The sequence below is a fragment of the Gymnoscopelus microlampas genome (genome assembly GCF_963454915.1).
Source record: "Gymnoscopelus microlampas genome assembly, chromosome: 8".
Classification (NCBI taxonomy): Eukaryota; Metazoa; Chordata; class Actinopteri; order Myctophiformes; family Myctophidae; genus Gymnoscopelus; species Gymnoscopelus microlampas.
The window spans coordinates 3,700,648-3,718,941 of record NC_139945.1 but is presented as its reverse complement, the minus strand read 5'-3'; the positions used below and the strand labels follow the sequence as shown (position 1 = coordinate 3,718,941).

Genomic DNA, 18,294 nt, shown 5'->3' with positions numbered 1-18,294 from the left:
ACTCACTCCAGGGGGCCACATCGCATGTCGGGCAGACACCTCTTATCTCCGCAAATTAATGCCGTACTTCGACCATTCTATGTCACGCAAAAGTAGCAAAAATAGCCGATCTACGAGCTCAAAACGCGTCGCACCGCGACGCGTTTTGAGCTTGTAGATCGGCTATTTTTAAAGTTTTGGATTGGAATCCTGTTTTTTTTTTTTGTGCTATTTTTGAATTGAAATCCTGAAAAGTAACGTTTTTATTTAATTTCAAATGCATTTAGTTACACTGATGTTAACTTTATGAACTTAAATACAAACGCATTGGACATAAAAAAGACAGTAGAATTTTAATACTAGTCATTAAGCTACTAATATAGACTGAAGTAATTAAAGCGGGTCATATTTGCATGTTTGGAATTGTAACAGCTGAAATCAATAATATGTCAGTATTCTGATAATTAACCTGCGGGCCGCATTAAGAGAAGGTGGGGGCCGCCAGTTGCCCATGTATGTCATAGATAACTAGAAAGTACTGTTCCTGAAGAAACAGTGTGGGATCGCTAAGAATGTTGCAGGTATTGAGTATTGATAGTGTTAGTAGTGTTATAGGTTTGAAAAGTTTGAAGGGTTTGAAGGGTTTGAAGGGTTTGAAGGGTTTGAAGGGTTTGAAAAGTTTGAAAGGTTTGAAAGGTTCTAAAGGTTTGAAAGGTTTGAAAGGTTTGAAAGGTTTGAAAGGTTCTAAAGGTTTGAAAGGTTTGAAAGGTTCTAAAGGTTTGAAAGGTTTGAAAGGTTCTAAAGGTTTGAAAGGTTTGAAAGGTTTGAAAGGTTTGAAAAGTTCTAAAGGTTCTAAAGGTTTGAAAGGTTTGAAAGGTTTGAAAGGTTCTAAAGGTTCCTAAAGGTTCTAAAGGTTCTAAAGGTTCTAAAAGTTCTAAAGGTTTGAAAGGTTTGAATTTGGAAAGATAAAAAAAATCTGAAAAAAAAAAAAGTTCGGAAAAAAAAATTCTGAAAAAAAAATGGAAAAAAAAAAATGGAAAAAAAAAAATCGGGAAAAAAAAAGTTCGGAAAAAAAAATATTAAAAAAAAAAAATTGGAAAAAAAAAAAAATTATTAAATGGAAAAAAAAAATTGAAAAAAAAAAAATTTGGAAAAAAAATTTTTTTTTGGAAAAAAAAAATTCTGAAATTTTTTTTTTTTGAAAAAAAAAAACCTGAAAAAAAAAAATGTTGAAAAAAAAAAAAATCTGAAAAAAAAAAGTTTTGGAAAAAACTTTTTTCCCATTTGAATTATTTCAAAAATTCAAATGGTAGCCAATATGTCCTAAGTAGGCTGAACGTTATAGAGTTGGAACGGAGTTTCTAGCTAAAAGTATGAATTTCCCCATTGAAATGAATGGGCTTTTTTTAGAAGTAAAAAGTGCAATATCTCTAAAAGTACAAATTATTTCAAAAATTTGAATAATAGCCGACATGTCCTGAGTAGGCCGAACGTTGAAGAGTTGGAACGGTGTTTGTAGCTAAAAGTATGAAGGACTAGTTAGGTGCCAAAAAACGGGCGGAATAAATATATAATAATAATAACTAGAAAGTACTGTTCCTGAAGAAACAGTGTGGGATCGCTAAGAATGTTGCAGGTATTGAGTATTGATAGTGTTAGTAGTGTTATAGGTTTGAAAGGTTTAAAGGGTTTGAAGGGTTTGAAAAGTTTGAAAGGTTTGAAAGGTTTGAAAGGTTCTAAAGGTTTGAAAGGTTCTAAAGGTTTGAAAGGTTTGAAAGGTTCTAAAGGTTTGAATGGTTTGAATGGTTTGAAAGGTTCTAAAGGTTCTAAAGGTTCTAAAGGTTTGAAAGGTTTGAAAGGTTCTAAAGGTTCTAAAGGTTCTAAAGGTTCTAAAGGTTTGAAAGGTTCTAAAGGTTTGAAAGGTTCTAAAGGTTTGAAAGGTGTGAAAGGTTTGAAAGGTGTTAAAGTATTAGTGTTAAAAGTTTTTATAGTGTTGGCAGTGTTGAATAGTGTAAAATGTATTTTTTTTAGGGTAAAACAGTGATAGCTAGGTTCTAATAGGCGGTTGCTAGGGTCTAATAGGCGGTTGCTAGGGTCTAATAGGTGGTTGCTAGGGTAAAACAGGTGGTTGCTAGGGTAAAACAGGTGGTTGCTAGGGCCTAATAAGCGGTTGCTAGGGTCTAATAGGTGGTTGCTAGGGTCTAATTGGTGGTTGCTAGGGTAAAACAGGTGGTTGCTGGGGTAAAACGGGTGGTTGCTAGGGCCTAATAAGCGGTTGCTAGGGTCTAATAGGTGGTTGCTAGGGTCTAATTGGTGGTTGCTAGGGTAAAACAGGTGGTTGCTGGGGTAAAACGGGTGGTTGCTAGGGTAAACAGGTGGTTGCTAGGGTGTAATACGTGGTTGCTAGGGTCTAATAGGGGGTTGCTAAGGTTTAATATGCAGTTTATATGGTCTAATATGCGGTTGCTAGGGTACAAAAGGTGGTTGCTAGGGTAAAACGGTGGTTGCTAGGGTGTAATAGGTGGTTGCTAGGGTATAATAGGTGGTTGCTAGGCTCTAATATGGTGTTGTTAGGGTATAATAAGCAGTTGCTAGGCTCCACTGTGGCTAAATAGCATTTCTCCATTGAAATGAATGGGATTGTTTTAGCAGTAAAAAGTGAAATATCTCTAAAAGTACAAATTATTTCAAAAATTCAAATGGTAGCCAATATGTCCTAAGTAGGCTGAACGTTATAGAGTTGGAACGGAGTTTCTAGCTAAAAGTATGAATTTCCCCATTGAAATGAATGGGCTTTTTTTAGAAGTAAAAAGTGCAATATCTCTAAAAGTACAAATTATTTCAAAAATAAAAATAATAGCCGACATGTCCTGAGTAGGCCGAACGTTGAAGAGTTGGAACGGAGTTTGTAGCTAAAAGTATGAAGGACTAGTTAGGTGCCAAAAAACGGGCGGAATAATAATAATAAATATGCAAGATAACATTAGTGTGATCGCTTTAGCGATCCCACAAATATGCACAATAACATTAGTGTGATCGCTTTAGCGATCCCACAATGAATGTTTTGAATGTGATTCATGTGTTTTTATCTCGTGTTTTGTATCTTAAACAGGTGTCTGTTACAGCCAGGGAGGATGTCCCACCGTTTGGACCTCCTCTACCAAACCCTGCTGTCTTCAAGAAGGTGAGACAGTTTCATTGATTGATTGAATACTTTATTAACAGTTTGCAAAGACTGTGAGTGCTCTTTTAGAGCGGTTTTAGAGCGGTTTTGAAGGAGAGTAAGGATTCAGATTCACATGATTGTATGTCTGTTGGTAGGGCGTTCCACATTGTTGTGGCATAGCAGTAGAACTAATTTAATCCCTTGTTTGAGCCAAATCTGTGTTGGACGTGATTAGTGGAGCTCCCTCTGGTGTTTTGATTGTGGACGTCTTTTACGTTTTTATTTTGACAGGTACATGGGTGTGTTTGTGGTGTAGAGTATCTTGTAGACCAGGTTGAAGTAGTTTAACAGGTACATGGGTGTGTTTGTGGTGTAGAGTATCTTGTAGACCAGGTTGAAGTAGTTTAACAGGTACATGGGTGTCTTTGTGGTGTAGAGTATCTTGTAGACCAGGTTGAAGTAGTGTGACAGGTACATGGGTGTGTTTGTGGTGTAGAGTATCTTGTAGACCAGGTGACAGGTACATGGGTGTCTTTGTGGTGTAGAGTATCTTGTAGACCAGGTTGAAGTAGTGTGACAGGTACATGGGTGTGTTTGTGGTGTAGAGTATCTTGTAGGCCAGGTTGAAGTAGTGTGACAGGTACATGGGTGTGTTTGTGGTGTAGAGTATCTTGTAGACCAGGTGACAGGTACATGGGTGTCTTTGTGGTGTAGAGTATCTTGTAGACCAGGTTGAAGTAGTGTGACAGGTACATGGGTGTGTTTGTGGTGTAGAGTATCTTGTAGACCAGGTTGAAGTAGTGTGACAGGTACATGGGTGTGTTTGTGGTGTAGAGTATCTTGTAGACCAGGTCCATTGCAAGTTGTTGTACTCTGTCCTCTACCCTGAGTCTAGCAAAGTGAGCAGGGGTTAAAACAGTAACCACCCTCCTCCTGGGGGGTCCCGAGGAGTTCCAAAGCCCCCTCCCCCCCCAGTAAGAAACAAGATTCTCAACCTGTGGCCACATGATAATGTGAATTCACGCGACCGGGATGGTTTACCAGAATACAAATAATTGGCAAAACACTAAGACTTTACTGATAATATAATATTAATATAAAAAATCTATGAAAATGTTTTTAAAAACCCTGTCATGGTTTCATTGTGATAAATAGCAACTCAAGTTATATTGATTCAAGCCGGACCACAGTCGATTGATTGATCAGCCGTGTTAAAGGAGTAGTTCACCCAACAAATATTTTGTATGAATTACTCACCGCATGAAGCCTTGAATTCATGGAGATTTTTTTTTGTTTTTGTTGCATTCCTAAGACAATAATTTGATGAAGATGCTTATGTCTCCGGTAGGAAGACATGAATGCAACAAAAACAAAAACATGTCCATGTATTCAAGGCTTCATGGGGTGTGTTATTCAGTGGCGCAGCCAGAACGCTAGTATAGGCTGGGCCTAGGCAGGAGCCCCGACGCGCGCGTGCAATTTGCTGTTATTGGGCAGATATTGGGCGTTTTAGAGTGTTTTTTGTTACTTTATTTCGGTTTCAGGGTTAGGTTAGGGTTATGTTATTTAATTCTTATTTTTGCCTGATTTTACCGATTTTTTTTTATCAAAACAAATATTATAAAAAGATTTAAAAAATACATTTCCACATTTTATTTTTTTGCAAAATAGATTGGGTGGGCCTAGGTGGGCCACGGCCCACCCATGGCTGCGCCCCTTGTGTAAATGATAGAAAATAAGCCATGTTTTGGGTGAACCAATCCTTTAAGTGGTCAGATGGCTTGGCCCAGAACGAATGCTTATTTTGAGATTTCCAAAGGTTTTCAAGGTTCCGTGTTTCAGACTCAGAGTCACTGCGTAGGAAAGGAGTGAGAGGACAGGAGGCGGAGTCAGTGGAGAGAGAGGGAAACAACACAAGATGGATGGCATCACACTGTAGTTGATAATGATGAAGGTCACCTTCATCACCTCATCCATATATCCTCCTCCCCCTCCCTTCTCTTCTCTCTATACCTCCATCACTGATCCACTTATATAACTCCTTATTCCACCTAACCTCTCTCTCTCTCTCTCTCTCTCTCTCTCTCTCTCTCTCTCTCTCTCTCTCTCTCTCTCCCTCTCTCCCTCTCTCCCTCTCTCTCTCTCTCTCTCTCTCTCTCTCTCTCTCTCTCTGTCTGTATGTCTCTCTCCCCTCCCCAGGGACCAGAGTTCCGTGACTTCCTGCTGACTAAGTTGATCAATGCAGAGAACGCCTGCTACAAGTCTGACAAGTTCGCTAAGCTAGAGGTGAGACACTCACTCACACACACACACACACACACACACACACACACACACACACACACACACACACACACACACACACACACACACACACACACACACACACACACACACCTCATCTTCTCTCTCATCATGATAAATGACCATCCCAACACTCTGTCTGTGTCTCAGTTAATGACTGAATATTTCGCACAACCTCACACGCCCACACAGATGCCCGCACGCACACACAATGAAAGTGTGTGTGTGTGTGTGTGTGTGTGTGTGTGTGTGTGTGTGTGTGTGTGTGTGTGTGTGTGTGTGTGTGTGTGTGTGTGTGTGTGTGTGTGTGTGTGTGTGTGTGTGTGTGTGTGTGTGTGTGTGTGTGCGCGTGCGTGCGTGCGTGCGTGCGTGCGTGCGTATATAAAATGTACGTTTTTTTTTTGTGGTCCAGAAACGTTGCCATTGAATGTTTGTGGAGAACAGAACAGAACAGAACAGTGACATTGGTTCTGTTCCAGTGGTGGAAAAACTACTCAGATATTTTACTTAAGTTAAAGTATCAATACTGCAATTTAGAAATACAAGTAAAAGTCCGGAATTCAAAATGTACTTGAGTAAAAGTGCACAAGTATTGTTATCAAAATGTAATTCAAGTACCAAAAGTAAAAGTACTAAAATGTTTGAAAATATCCGATCTACAAGTTCACAACACGTCGCATCGCGACGCGTTGTGAACTTGTAGATCTGCTATTTTCAAATAGCCTAGGTATAAAATAGGGCTAAAGTGGTTTATGTATGTTTTATAATAACAATTGATCATTGCAAAGTGACGAGTAACTAAAGTGTTCAAATAGTTGCAGTGGAGTAAAAGTATAATATTTACCTCTGAGATGTAGTGGAGTAGAAGTAAAATTACTGAAAATTGGAATTACTCCAGTAAAGTAAAAACATACCTTTTATTTCTACTTAAGTACAGTACTTGAGTACATGTACTTAGTTACTTTTCACCACTTGGTGACATTGGGTGTGTTCCAGGGACGTACCCGTGCAGCGCTCCTGGACAACCTCCATGACGAGCTGCACAGACAGAGCCAGGCCACGCTGGGACAGGGCCAGCCCGGGGACGAGGACCGGCTGGAGAACGGGGGACACGGTGGCCTGCTGGAGTCCTTCAAGGTGACAAATCCTCCTCTACACCTCTCCTCTCCTCTCCTCTCCTCTCCTCTCCTACTGTATCTCCTAGAGTTCTCAACGGGCCTGAAAATTAAGGCCCGGCCCTAACTGGGCCCTACTGGGCCGGCCCGAGGCTCGGCCCTGACAATTACCATACATTTAGGCCCGAAAACCCTAAAATATGTCATTGTGTGCTTAATGTCCTCAAAGTCACGCATCCAACAAGCTTTGAACTGAGCAGATTGGACCTTCTGTTCCAGAGATAATGGTCAAAACATTTTCGATTGAGTTTTGGCCATTGTCGCCCGTTTTTTCTTTAATAACACGGGATAGGAAGGTCGTACGGCGACAAACTAGATACCTGAGTAAAGTTCACTTTGAGCTTCATCCAATTCATCCAGTGCAATATTTTCGGTCATACTGTTAGGCCGCTATAGGGGCCTCCTCTCTACTCTCTCCTCTCCTAGTTTGCAGGAGTGGTCCGTTTTGGACAAAATGCCTCAAATCGCCTGATTGCCGTGAAACTTTGCACGCACATTCCCACCAGGCAGAGGAAGACATGCCACCCTTTTCACATTGGGCTGTTATAGCGCCAACAGGAGGCCCATTTTTCGGGAAAAAAAAGATGTTTTTATATCACTCCTACAGACTTCCCACTGAGCATTTTTCGGGCTATTAGACATCTATAAGACGTTTAAACGGCTAGGCTAAAACCGGGTTATAACACCGGGTTTTTTCAACGTCTAGAGGCTAAGCCTAGACGTTGAAACAACGTCATTTCAACGGCTATGTATAGACTGTCTATAGGCGCTTAAAACAGCTAATCAACGTCTAGGCTAAGCCAAGACGTTGAAAAAACGTTCACTGTTAGACCAGTTATAACCCGGTTTTAAAAGGACGTCCAATAGACTATGGCTCACTGGGTTTGTTCCAAATATCACACAAATCAGAATACATTATCTCTACAGTATATGGTCATGTGATCAAGAGGGATCAATCGGATTTGTTCATATTCCATCCCTGATTGACTAATTCCGAAACATTGGATGGCCCACAATAACCTACCTGACCTAGCGGAGACCTGTGCTCACTAGATCCTCCCCCCTTCAAGTTAACCCATTCAATCCGGGAAAGCATCTGTGTCATTTTAAGATTTCTTTGGCAATTCAAAAATAGCAGATCTACAAGCTCATAGCGCGGCACCGAGTGCCGCGCTATGAGCTTGTAGATCTGCAACTTTTGAAAAATCGTGTTGTTTTTTTTTACGAATCTTTGAATATATATAATATGTGTTTTAAAGCACAATTATCTAACTCCGATCTCTGCTTCTGGGGGGTCCCTGGAACAACTTATTTTCAGATGGGGGTCCGCGGCCAAATACGAGCATGTATAGAGCACCGAAGTCTGACGTAATTTACACATCCTTGGTTTGTCTACCTGGTTTGCGGTTTTCCACCCCCATTCTGAATCCCATAGATGTGTTTAATATCGTGTCAAATAAGAACTGTGTTCCAAAAATAAACAAATGACACCGGCGGTTTTACTCTTATGGATATGAAGCATCAACTGACGGTGAGAAAACGATAATGTTACTTCCGCCGAATTAGTAAAATTTTCAAATATAAGTGACTGACTATCATAAACGATACAGATCCTCCTCCCTGACAATATCGCTGAGACAGTTTGTTTATTTAAGGACCACAATTCTTATATGAGACGATTGTAAGATGACCCAATGTTATTCTCCATAGAGACATTACTTTACGAACCAGGGGATGAACGTACTCTATATCTGCTATTTTTGAATAGCCAAAGAAATCTTAAAAATGACACAGATGCGTTCCGGGATTGAATGGGTCGAAACCTGGTCGATATTGCAGTCTCTCAGTCAGTAGCTACTGTAAATGGATCAGTTTTCACCTAAAGAAATTGAGCGTATGCTCTGTACGTGCATGCTTGTGCTTGTGTGCATGCATGCATATGTGCTTGTTTGCGTGCATGTGTGTGTGTGTGTGTGTGTGTGTGTGTGTGTGTGTGTGTGTGTGTGTGTGTGTGTGTGTGTGTGTGTGTGTGTGTGTGTGTGTGTGTGTGTGTGTGTGTGTGTGTGTGTGTGTGTGTGTGTGTGTGTGTGTCCCTGCGCATGTGTTCCTAATTTGACCATGTGGCTTTTGCTATTCACAGGCAGCATGGCCGGCTGTCGTGCACTTTCCGCAGTCAGCCACTGGGGGCGCTATACTCATCGTCGCCCTAGCAGTCACTGTATATTACCTGTCCGCAATACTGTAAAAAAAAATGCATGCATCCTCATAATAAACACGATTTTCTATACATTCATTTGCCATATTTGCCAAGGTTTTTTTTTTTGCATCTTATTTTTCTTCTTCTTCTTCTTAAAGGGATATTTCACTTTGAAATAAAATCAAAATTAAAAAAAATATATTAAACATAATGGAAAAATCGCGGCCCCCTCTCACGCATTAGCATGTTCTTCTTAAGAGACTGCATGTTAGGGTCCTTGAATGTAAACTCCTTAATTAACCTATTAAGACTGGGAAAGCATCTGTGTCATTTTAGATGAGAGAGAGAGAGAGAGAGAGAGAGAGAGAGAGAGAGAGAGAGAGAGAGAGGCTAAGTCCAGACTATATCAACATAAGTTTTTTTCAGAAAACTCTGATTTTTAGATTTAGAATATTGTTTTAGAACATTGGTTCTCAAAAATAGCAGATATACAAGCTCACAGTGTGTCACTTTGTGCAGCGCTGCGAGTTTACATCTATTTCTGATTATTTTTTGAAAAATCTTGAAAGTGTTTAAATTATTTTGCAATTTTTAACACAAAATCTTCTCTTCTGGGGGTCCCTGGCACAAAACATTTTCAGATGGGGGGGGGGGGGTCATTAGTTTTAGAAGTACTGATTTAGAAGGCATTTGTAGAATGGGCCTCAGGTCCTAAATTATTATTTAATCCATTTAGACCGGGAACCCATCTGTGTCATTTTAAGATTTATTTGGCTATTCAAAAATAGCAGATATACAAGCTCATGGCGCGGCACCGAGTGTCGCGCCATGAGCTTGTATATCTGCTATTTTTTTAATTTTATTTGTTTTAAATGTGTGCAAATCTTTGAATGTACATTGGGGTTAATAGGTTTATAAGAAGATGTTTTATCATGCTGTGTGATAACTCTCCATCACCTGGCTTGTTTGAGGGAGCACTCTGCCCTCTGGTGTCTGAGAGATGCAATAGCATCTGTGGAGATTAGGATCCAGTAACAGCAGAACACAATCTTCTTCTTCATCATGTTCTTTACAATGAATGAAAAACTACAACATTATGGGTCTTTATTAAAACAATATCTCTCATAAACCTTTCTCATTTTAACCATTTTAACACACATACCCTTCTCTCCTCTTGTTTTTCCACTCTTTACTTTTTTTTCTTTCGGTTTCGTCTCTTTTGCTCTCTTGGATGTCTTCTCCTGCTCCTCCTCCAGAGGGCGATGCGGGTGAGGAGTCACTCCATGGAGACCATGGTGGGCTCCCATCGCCACAGGAGCCCCGGGGTGGGAGGAGGCGTCCCGGCCAGCCTGAGCGGAGGAGGTCTGCCCCAGAGCACCTCCGAGTGTACCAAGAGCACCTTCACTGTGAGTAGAGGGATTAACGGAGGGAATGGAACATTAGACGCAGAGGCCAATTTAGAACTGCGGAGGGCCGTTTTCGATGGTTCAAATCCGACCATGGTTCAAATCCGGGGTAGAAGAGGGCAGCTTTAAAGGGATAGTTCACCCCCAAAATGACTTTTAGAATTCCTGGATATTTTTTTGTTTTTGTTTCATTCCAAAGCCAATAATTTGATGACCGTCAGCGGTTCCGGTAGGAAACACAAAGAGTCTCCTTTGTGTCTCCTACCGGAACCGCTGCCTACCGGTCCGCTGGTCATCAAATTATATTGGCTTAGGAATGAGACAAAAACAAAAAAATATCCATGAATTGAAGTCTCCATGTGGTGACTAATCCATAGACTTTTTTTTGGGTGAACTATCCCTTTTAAGGGGGATGACTAAAGACAGATGGATGAGTGAAGATTAGATAAAGGACAGGAAAGATGGATGGATAAATGAAGGTTAGAGGGAAAGACAGGAAAGATGGATGGATGAATGAAGGTCAGTAGTAATGAAAGAGGGAGTTTCCATGTTCGTCAGCTGTCAGAGGACAAGAATGTGGTAAGATAACAGTATGGTGTACAGTATAACAACATATAAATACATTTATGGTATTAAAACACACACACACACGCACACGCACACGCACACATACACACACACACACACACACACACACACACACACACACACACGGAAAATGGAAATAACAGCAAAACAAAAAGAAAAGAAGAACTTTGACTCAGATGCATTTTTTTGTAATGAATGCCTGTATGTCAGGAAGTCAGGGATTATATTCTGGAACTCCACGACCCCAGTCTGGATGAGTGGATGAAGATGGATGGACGTCCTGAGCCCATGAGTCTGTCAAATGTCCGTCCGTCTGTCCGTCCGTCCCAGTGTTGATTTCATCGACTAAAACTATGAGGAAAAATGTTGGTCGACTTCCTTTTTTCACTGACGAAAACAAAATAAATACTAAGCAACTATGACTAAAACTAAGACTAAATATATTGACAATTTCATCAACAAATAAAATCTAAAATGTTAGTGAGGGATCTAGTGGAGAAGAGATCCAGTAGAGCTTAAAGACAACTCATGTTATGTTTGGTTTGGTTGCGCTCAGGTGTTGCGTTCTGAAAATAGCAGATCTACAAGCTGTGACGCGTTGTGAGCTTGTAGATCTGCTATTTTCAGCATGCAACAAAGTGTAAAACCAGCCATTACGACGCCATTAAGGCACCGCCCAAAATACATTTTAGTCGACTAAATCAACTATAGATTTAGTCGACTTTAATCTTATGATATTTGGTCGACTAAAAATAGATAAAAACTTAAACATTTCAGAAGACTGAAATGTGACTAAAACTAAATGGAATTTTATTCAGAACACTGACAAAAAACTAAATACAAATTTGCTGTCAAAATCAACACTGGTCCGTCCGTCCGTCTGTTTGTTGTTATTGATCCCACGGGAGAAGTTCAGTTGTCATGGCAGCTATAATAATAACTATAATAATAATGAACAGTGCTAGGCTGTAGCTGCAGTACCCATAGCCTAGAAGGCAATCAAAGCTACTGTATGCTGTGTTTACATGTTACAATAATATCATTCCATGAGGAGTATATTAACTCTTTTCTCCTTCTTTTCCAGCCTCCTGTGATGTCGGCCAAGTCTCCTCTGAAGAGCCCGGTGAAACGGCGTTCTGGTCTGTTCCCTCGCCTCCACTCCAGCACAGACACGCCCTCAGAGAGACACGCACGCAGGTCAGCATGTTCATATTCACTATATTCAATCTGTCTGGTGTGCACGCCCAAAGCCATAGTAGATATCAACCCATTCACTCAGGGGAACGCATCTCTGTCATTTTTTTATTTCTTTGGCTATTCAGTTTCAACAGGCTCAACGAAAAAATACAATCACAGAAAAGTATAGTCTGTTCAGAATTCAAGTCCCTGTTCTATCCCTGTCGAGAATCATTGATCTTATATTATGCATAGACCCATTAAAACCGGGAACGCTTCTGTGTAACCACAAAAAAAACATTATTTTATACTTTGACTATTCAAAAATAGCAGATCTACAAGCTCGCCGCGCTATGAGCTTGTAGATCTGCTATTTTTGAAACATCGTGAAAATCTTTGAATATATACAAAAGGAAAGATTTGAGTTACAAGTGTTCGCATTAAAAATATATAGTATATTGAAAGATATATATAAAGCATTCCTAAGCCAATAATTTGGTGACCGGCTCCGGCTCCGGCTTCGGTAGGAGACACAAAGAGTCAACTTTGAGTTTCCTACCGGAGACATTAGCATCTTTCCGCCAGTCATCCTCCGTATTATGGGGAAAGACAAGTCGTGTTTGAGCATGTTGATCGGCTATTTTCAGCAAAAGCTTTCCCCACAACCATAATGGGGTTTAAGTGGTAGGAGACACAAAGGAGACCCTTTGTGTCTCCTACCGGAACCGCTTCATGTCATCACATTATTGTGTTAGGAATGAGACAAAAACTAAAAAATATCCATGAATTCAAGTGTCCATGGGGTGAAAAAAAAGCCATTTTGGGGTGAACTATCCCTTTAAACTCTCTATTATAGAGGGTTTAAGTAAAGTGGCTCTATACTTTTTAAACTCAACCAAGGTCGGCTTTTTACTTGGTCCACTCTTTCCCCCCTCTACACCAAATCTCTTTGCCGAAAATAGCCGGTGTACAAGCTCACAGCGCGTCGCATTGCAACGCGCTGTGAGCTTTTCTTACCAATTGTTCCCTGCTAGGGTTAAAAAAGAAAAACCCAGTCATGTTTCACTGACCATCTCGTCCTCGTTGTCCGCAGCGACCAAAAGACCACAGAGTTCTGCCCGCTGTCGCAGGAGGTGAGGTCAGAGACGACGTCCAATCCCAGCTCTCCTGAGATCTGTACCAACAAAGACAGGTGAGGTTACAATTAGGGATGCACTATGGGCCAAGAATGTCCATATCGGACATTCTTGGCCCATACCGATGTTTAAAATAACAATTTAGCCCATAGCCTATACTGATACCGATATGTGTTTATTTCGTTTTTGGTGTTATTGTTTCCCTCTTTTGTGGCAGGGAAACAAATACATCTTCATTATAAGAAATAACTGTTCAGAATCTGCAGAAACACAATATAATCGAGTGCCGCGCTATGAGCTTGTAGATCTGCTATTTTTGAAAAAATCTTGATGTGTTTATTTTTTTCAAAATACTGTTGGATTTAGAAAACATTTTTAAGAATCGCCTCAGGTCTCAATGGGTTAAAAAAAAAGCCCTTGAATACACGATATTTACTGTGATTATGGTAAGCTTACATTTCATATCACAAACACCGTAGAATTAAAAGTCCTGTAACTTTAACTTTAACCTTGCCGATACCGATATTGACCGATATCGGCCAATATCGGCAGTTACCGATATGTGGGCGATATATCGGTCTATCCCTAGTTACAATCCAGTTGAGATGTGTCCCAATAAAGACAGATGAGGTTACAATCCCAAAAAATGCCATTCAGACATCGCTGGTCAACCTGAATGTTGCTTCCTACATATCAGTCAATTATCTTTACAGCTGTAACTGTAGCTGTTTCATCTGTTATACTTCTGTTCATTATTGCATCCTGTTTTGAAAACTGGCGATCTATATAGAAAACGTCCATATGGACGTTCTACCCGGAAACACCGCTTGAATGTGTTTTCTAAACATTTTCTCCCGTCTGCAGGCCGTTTGCCAAGCTGAAGGAGTGTAGCAGCGGCAGACCCAACATCTCCAGGTCTTCATCCAGCACTAGCAGCTTCAGCAGCACAACGGGAGAGACGGAGGCTCTGGAAGAGCTGGATACAGTGAGTATTTTACCATACTTTTAGCCCCGAAAGGGTGTCATTATGTGCGTTATGTCCATGTGCTTTTAAAGTCACGCATCCAACAAGCTTTGAACTGAGCAGATTGGACCTTCCGTCCCAGAGATAATGCCCAAAACATCTTGAAAACGTCCACTTTTGCCGTTTTTCTTTAATAACACGGGATAGGAAGGTCGGACGAGGACAAACTAGATCAGTGGTTCTCAAACATTTTTGGCTCAGGTCACCCCTGTAAATAACTTTTTCATCCACGGTACCCCTGAATTACATTGTTACTTTACAGCACCTTTTGTCATAACTGTACGTAAATATGTAAATCTTTCCCCCGAAGATACAGTACGTATGTTACGAGGAAAACAGGAGAGAATATCTGTTTCCATTAGGACAGATTGAAAATAACTTTTGTGCTTGGCGTTTAACCACTTAAACCCCATGCAGCATTCTTATTCTGGGGGGAACATTCACCAAAAATAGCCGATCTACAAGCTCACAACGCAGGCTACTGTAGGCTGAAAAAGAACGCACCAAGTACAGTTTAAACTCGGGTCCGTTTTACTAAGAGGGTCTAAGTGGTTAAGGTGAAGCGGAAGTGACATTGATAAATTCCAAATATTATCAAAGTGTTCTGAGGCACCCCTGGACTTGCGTCAAGGCACCCTAGGGTGCCACGGCACCCACTTTGAGAAGCCCTGAACTAGATACCTGAGTAAAGTTCACTTTGAGTTGCATCCAACACATCCACTGCCATCTCGGCCCGCCCCGCCCGACCAATTAGCATAGATTTTGGGCTCGTCGGGTAGGGTCGTGTTTGGGCAGAATTTCTCTCTAGTAGACACAGAGGTGGAAAAAGTAGGCCTACTCGCATTTTTTTTACTGAGCTGGTCAAAGCAAAGAAAAATAAGTCTCTCCTCTGCCCCCCCCCCCCCCACCCCCCCCCCCACCCCCCTCAGGGTGGTCATTCGTCCTCAGTCTCTTCCACAGTCTTCAGTCCTGCTCTGAGCGTCGATGGTCAAACATCAGGTACTCCTGTCATCATGTGCCGCAGTCCTACAGGTAGGCTACTCCACACCAGGGTTATACACCAATCAAAACAATAAATACCACAATCGTTAAAACATATTTTTTTACAACGCACGCACGCACGCACGCACGCACGCACGCACGCACGCACGCACGCACGCACGCACGCACGCACGCACGCACGCACGCACGCACGCACACACACACACACACACACACACACACACACACACACACACACCTCACTGCCTGCAGCCATGGTTAGAGGTTTTAAATACTTTCTGGAGGCTGTTTGGCCGTATGGTTTGTGGTGTTTCCAGATGTGTGTCTTGTGTTTTATTTGTGCAGATGTGAAAAGTAAGATGTCCCCCAGGTCAAACTTGAAGTTCCGTTTCGACAAGTTGAGTCACCCAGCCGCCACTGTAAGTTCCTGTAGTTATAGTACCATTAAGGCATGTACGCCTTACTACTAAGGTTAAAATAGTTTTGGATTTTTCATTTTAGTTTAGTTTTAGTTAGTTAGTTAGTTAGTTTTTTCTTCTAATTCAGTTAGTTTCTAGAGCAGATTTGCTAGTTTTTACCAGTTTTTATTTTTGATAATGCTAATAGTTTGAGTTAGTTTATATTAGTTTTAGTGTTAGTTTTAGGTTTTTAATACTTTTGGCCCTTTTCAATCCTGCACCAAATAAACAAATAAGTCAGGTGCAGGATTGAAAAAGGCCTGAGTCAGTATTGTGTAATAAGTGTATACATAAATTAGGGGTGTGCCGATATATCGTCCCGCGATATATCGCGATACGTTTTCACGACGATATGTATATCGTTTTGACATTTTTTTTTTTTTTTTTTTTTTTTTTGTACCAATCAAAATAATCAGGCATGCAAACAGCCCCGAGGTGAAAAGGGTGACAACATGTTGTTTTTTTTCGGGTCAGGTGTCACACTATTGCCCTATTTGGATTCAAAACGGCTGAAAAGCTACAAGTTTGCATGTCTGAATAATGCAAAAACAGAATTATTTGTTTGCATTTCCTTTTTTTCTCCCCTATTTATTTTCATAATAAAAAAAGTGCGTATCGTATCGTATCGAAATCGTATCGAAGTTGTGAGCCAAATATCGTATCGTATCGTTTCGTGAAATTAGTGTATCGGCACACCCCTAACATAAATTGACAACAACGAAAACTAAGGGCATTTTGTCTCTCATTTCAGTTTGTTTTGGTTAGTTTTGTAAACACACATTACAGTTTCAGTTACTTATTGTTTATTATTTTTATTTCCAGTTTTTATTTATTTCAGTAACGAAAATATTTTTTTACATTTTAGTTATTGTTATTTTGTTTGTTTCCGTTATTTTGTTAGTTATCGTTAACTATAATTACCTTGACAACTACGCACTACGCACCCAGAGCGTTTCTTTTTGCTATTAATTTGCATGAATTTAAACTGCTGTTAGTGTTATTATGAGTACATAATGCACCCTGAGCGCGATCATAACGAGGCGATGATGCAACGTAAATACTTTTTCGAAACAAGGCCACTTTTTCACCTCTAAATAAAATCGTCAACCTGTATAAATTACGCCGAAAACAAACATGGAAAGATCATGCCCCCCCTTACGCATTAGAAGGACATTTTAATGCGTGAGGGGGGCGTGATTTTTCCATTAATTCTTTTATTCATATTTTATAAAAAATGTCTATGTTCATTTTTATTTGAAAGTGAAATATCCCTTTATTAACCCATTAAGACCTGGAACGCGTCTGTGTCACTTTAGATTTCTTTGGCTATTCAAAAAGAGCAGATCTACAAGCTCATAGCGCGGCAAACAGGAACGCATCAGTGTAACCACTTAAACCATTATTTTATACTTTGGGCTTTTCAGGAATAGCAGATCTACAAGCTTGTAGATCTTCTATTTTTTTGGCGGGAAAATCGTGAGAAAAAAAGATTTTTTTTTTCAGTTTTTTTCCTTTTAAACTTTTCAAATTGCCTCAGGCCTAATGGGTTAAAATGTGTAGGGTTTTTTTGTACTAAAACCTGCTCTTCTCTCACTGGTGTTGCTGTTTTGTTGTTCTAAATCTTTTCTTCTAGTCCGAGTAGCTTGGTTGTCATGGAGACGCAGCGTCCTGTACAGAGAAGGCACAGCGCAGGCGGAGCCCACGGCAAACTACCACTTAACGCCTTCAGTCCGGGAACGCATCTGTGTCATTTTAAGATGACTTTGGCTATTCAAAAAAATAGCAGATATACAAGCTCATGGCTCACAAACTTGTAGATCTGCTGTTTTGGGAGAAATTGCAAAAATTAGTGCAAATCTTTGAGTATATTGTATATTTATTTTTAAAGCATTTTTAATTAAAATCTTTGCGTCTGGGGGATCCCTGGAACAAAACATTTTCAGATGGGGGGTCCACAAACAAATATCTCTGCTGTCCGGCAGCAACCTCCAAAATGTCAATTTTTCAGGAAATGACAAAAACAAAAAAAGAAGTGGATTTAGGAGGTTTTGTTCATCTTTGATAAGAACAGCTGAGTGGACCTCCAAGCTCACAATGAGGTTGGAGGTCAAAAGGAGGGGGAGCCTGGAGTCAGCAAAACCAGCTAACTCCACCCCCCTATCAGGGACGCGCACAGATAGACTCTAGGTGGTGCTAGAGCACCTGCCCTTTGCCCTCTTGACCAGAAGTGCCCTTTTGAAAAAAAATAAAAAAAATAAAATAAAATTTCTTCAGTTTACAGCAGGGGTCTTCAACAGGGGGTCCGGGTCCCCTAGGGGGTCCTCAGAGTTACTACAGGGGGTCCGCCAAATCTTTATGTAATATGATTTTTCTTTTTTCCATAACCACTCGAAACCTAGCATCCCTTTTCTGAGGAGAACTTTAGCCAAAAATATCAGATCTACAAGCCCACAACGCCTCGCAGCTTGTAGATCTGCTATTTTTGGCAAAGAGGTATAGGTGTAGAGGGAAAAAAGAGCAGACCAAGTAAACACAAAAAGGTCTAATTTACTTGAGCACCTGCCCCTCAAAATGTCTGTGCACGCCACTGCCCCCTATGGTGAACTTAGCTGGTTTAGCAGAAAGTTTGAGGATCCAATGGAGTTAGCTGGTTTTGTCAGAAGCGCTTTTTAATACTTGTCAT

At 40.6% G+C, this 18,294-nt stretch overlaps 1 protein-coding gene across 8 annotated transcripts in view; it reads left to right on the top strand.

Annotated features, from left to right (window-relative positions):
- The window catches only part of rap1gap2a (RAP1 GTPase activating protein 2a), a 224,941-nt gene extending 207,202 nt beyond the window's left edge, over positions 1-17,739 (top strand). For 6 of the 8 annotated variants that reach the window (XM_084065182.1, XM_084065183.1, XM_084065180.1 and 3 more), the window contains 10 exons: positions 3,092-3,163; positions 5,345-5,431; positions 6,446-6,586; positions 10,078-10,227; positions 11,900-12,012; positions 13,085-13,183; positions 13,992-14,112; positions 15,081-15,183; positions 15,499-15,572; positions 17,245-17,739. In XM_084065182.1, coding sequence (XP_083921308.1) covers positions 3,092-3,163; positions 5,345-5,431; positions 6,446-6,586; positions 10,078-10,227; positions 11,900-12,012; positions 13,085-13,183; positions 13,992-14,112; positions 15,081-15,183; positions 15,499-15,572; positions 17,245-17,253 — 969 coding nt within the window. In that variant the 3' untranslated portion in view covers positions 17,254-17,739. Of the gene's footprint in view, positions 1-3,091; positions 3,164-5,344; positions 5,432-6,445; positions 6,587-8,764; positions 8,903-10,077; positions 10,228-11,899; positions 12,013-13,084; positions 13,184-13,991; positions 14,113-15,080; positions 15,184-15,498; positions 15,573-17,244 lie in introns of those variants that run through there. The other 2 variants (XM_084065181.1, XM_084065187.1) reach the window with 2 other exon arrangements.
- Positions 17,740-18,294: the final 555 nt, after the last annotated feature.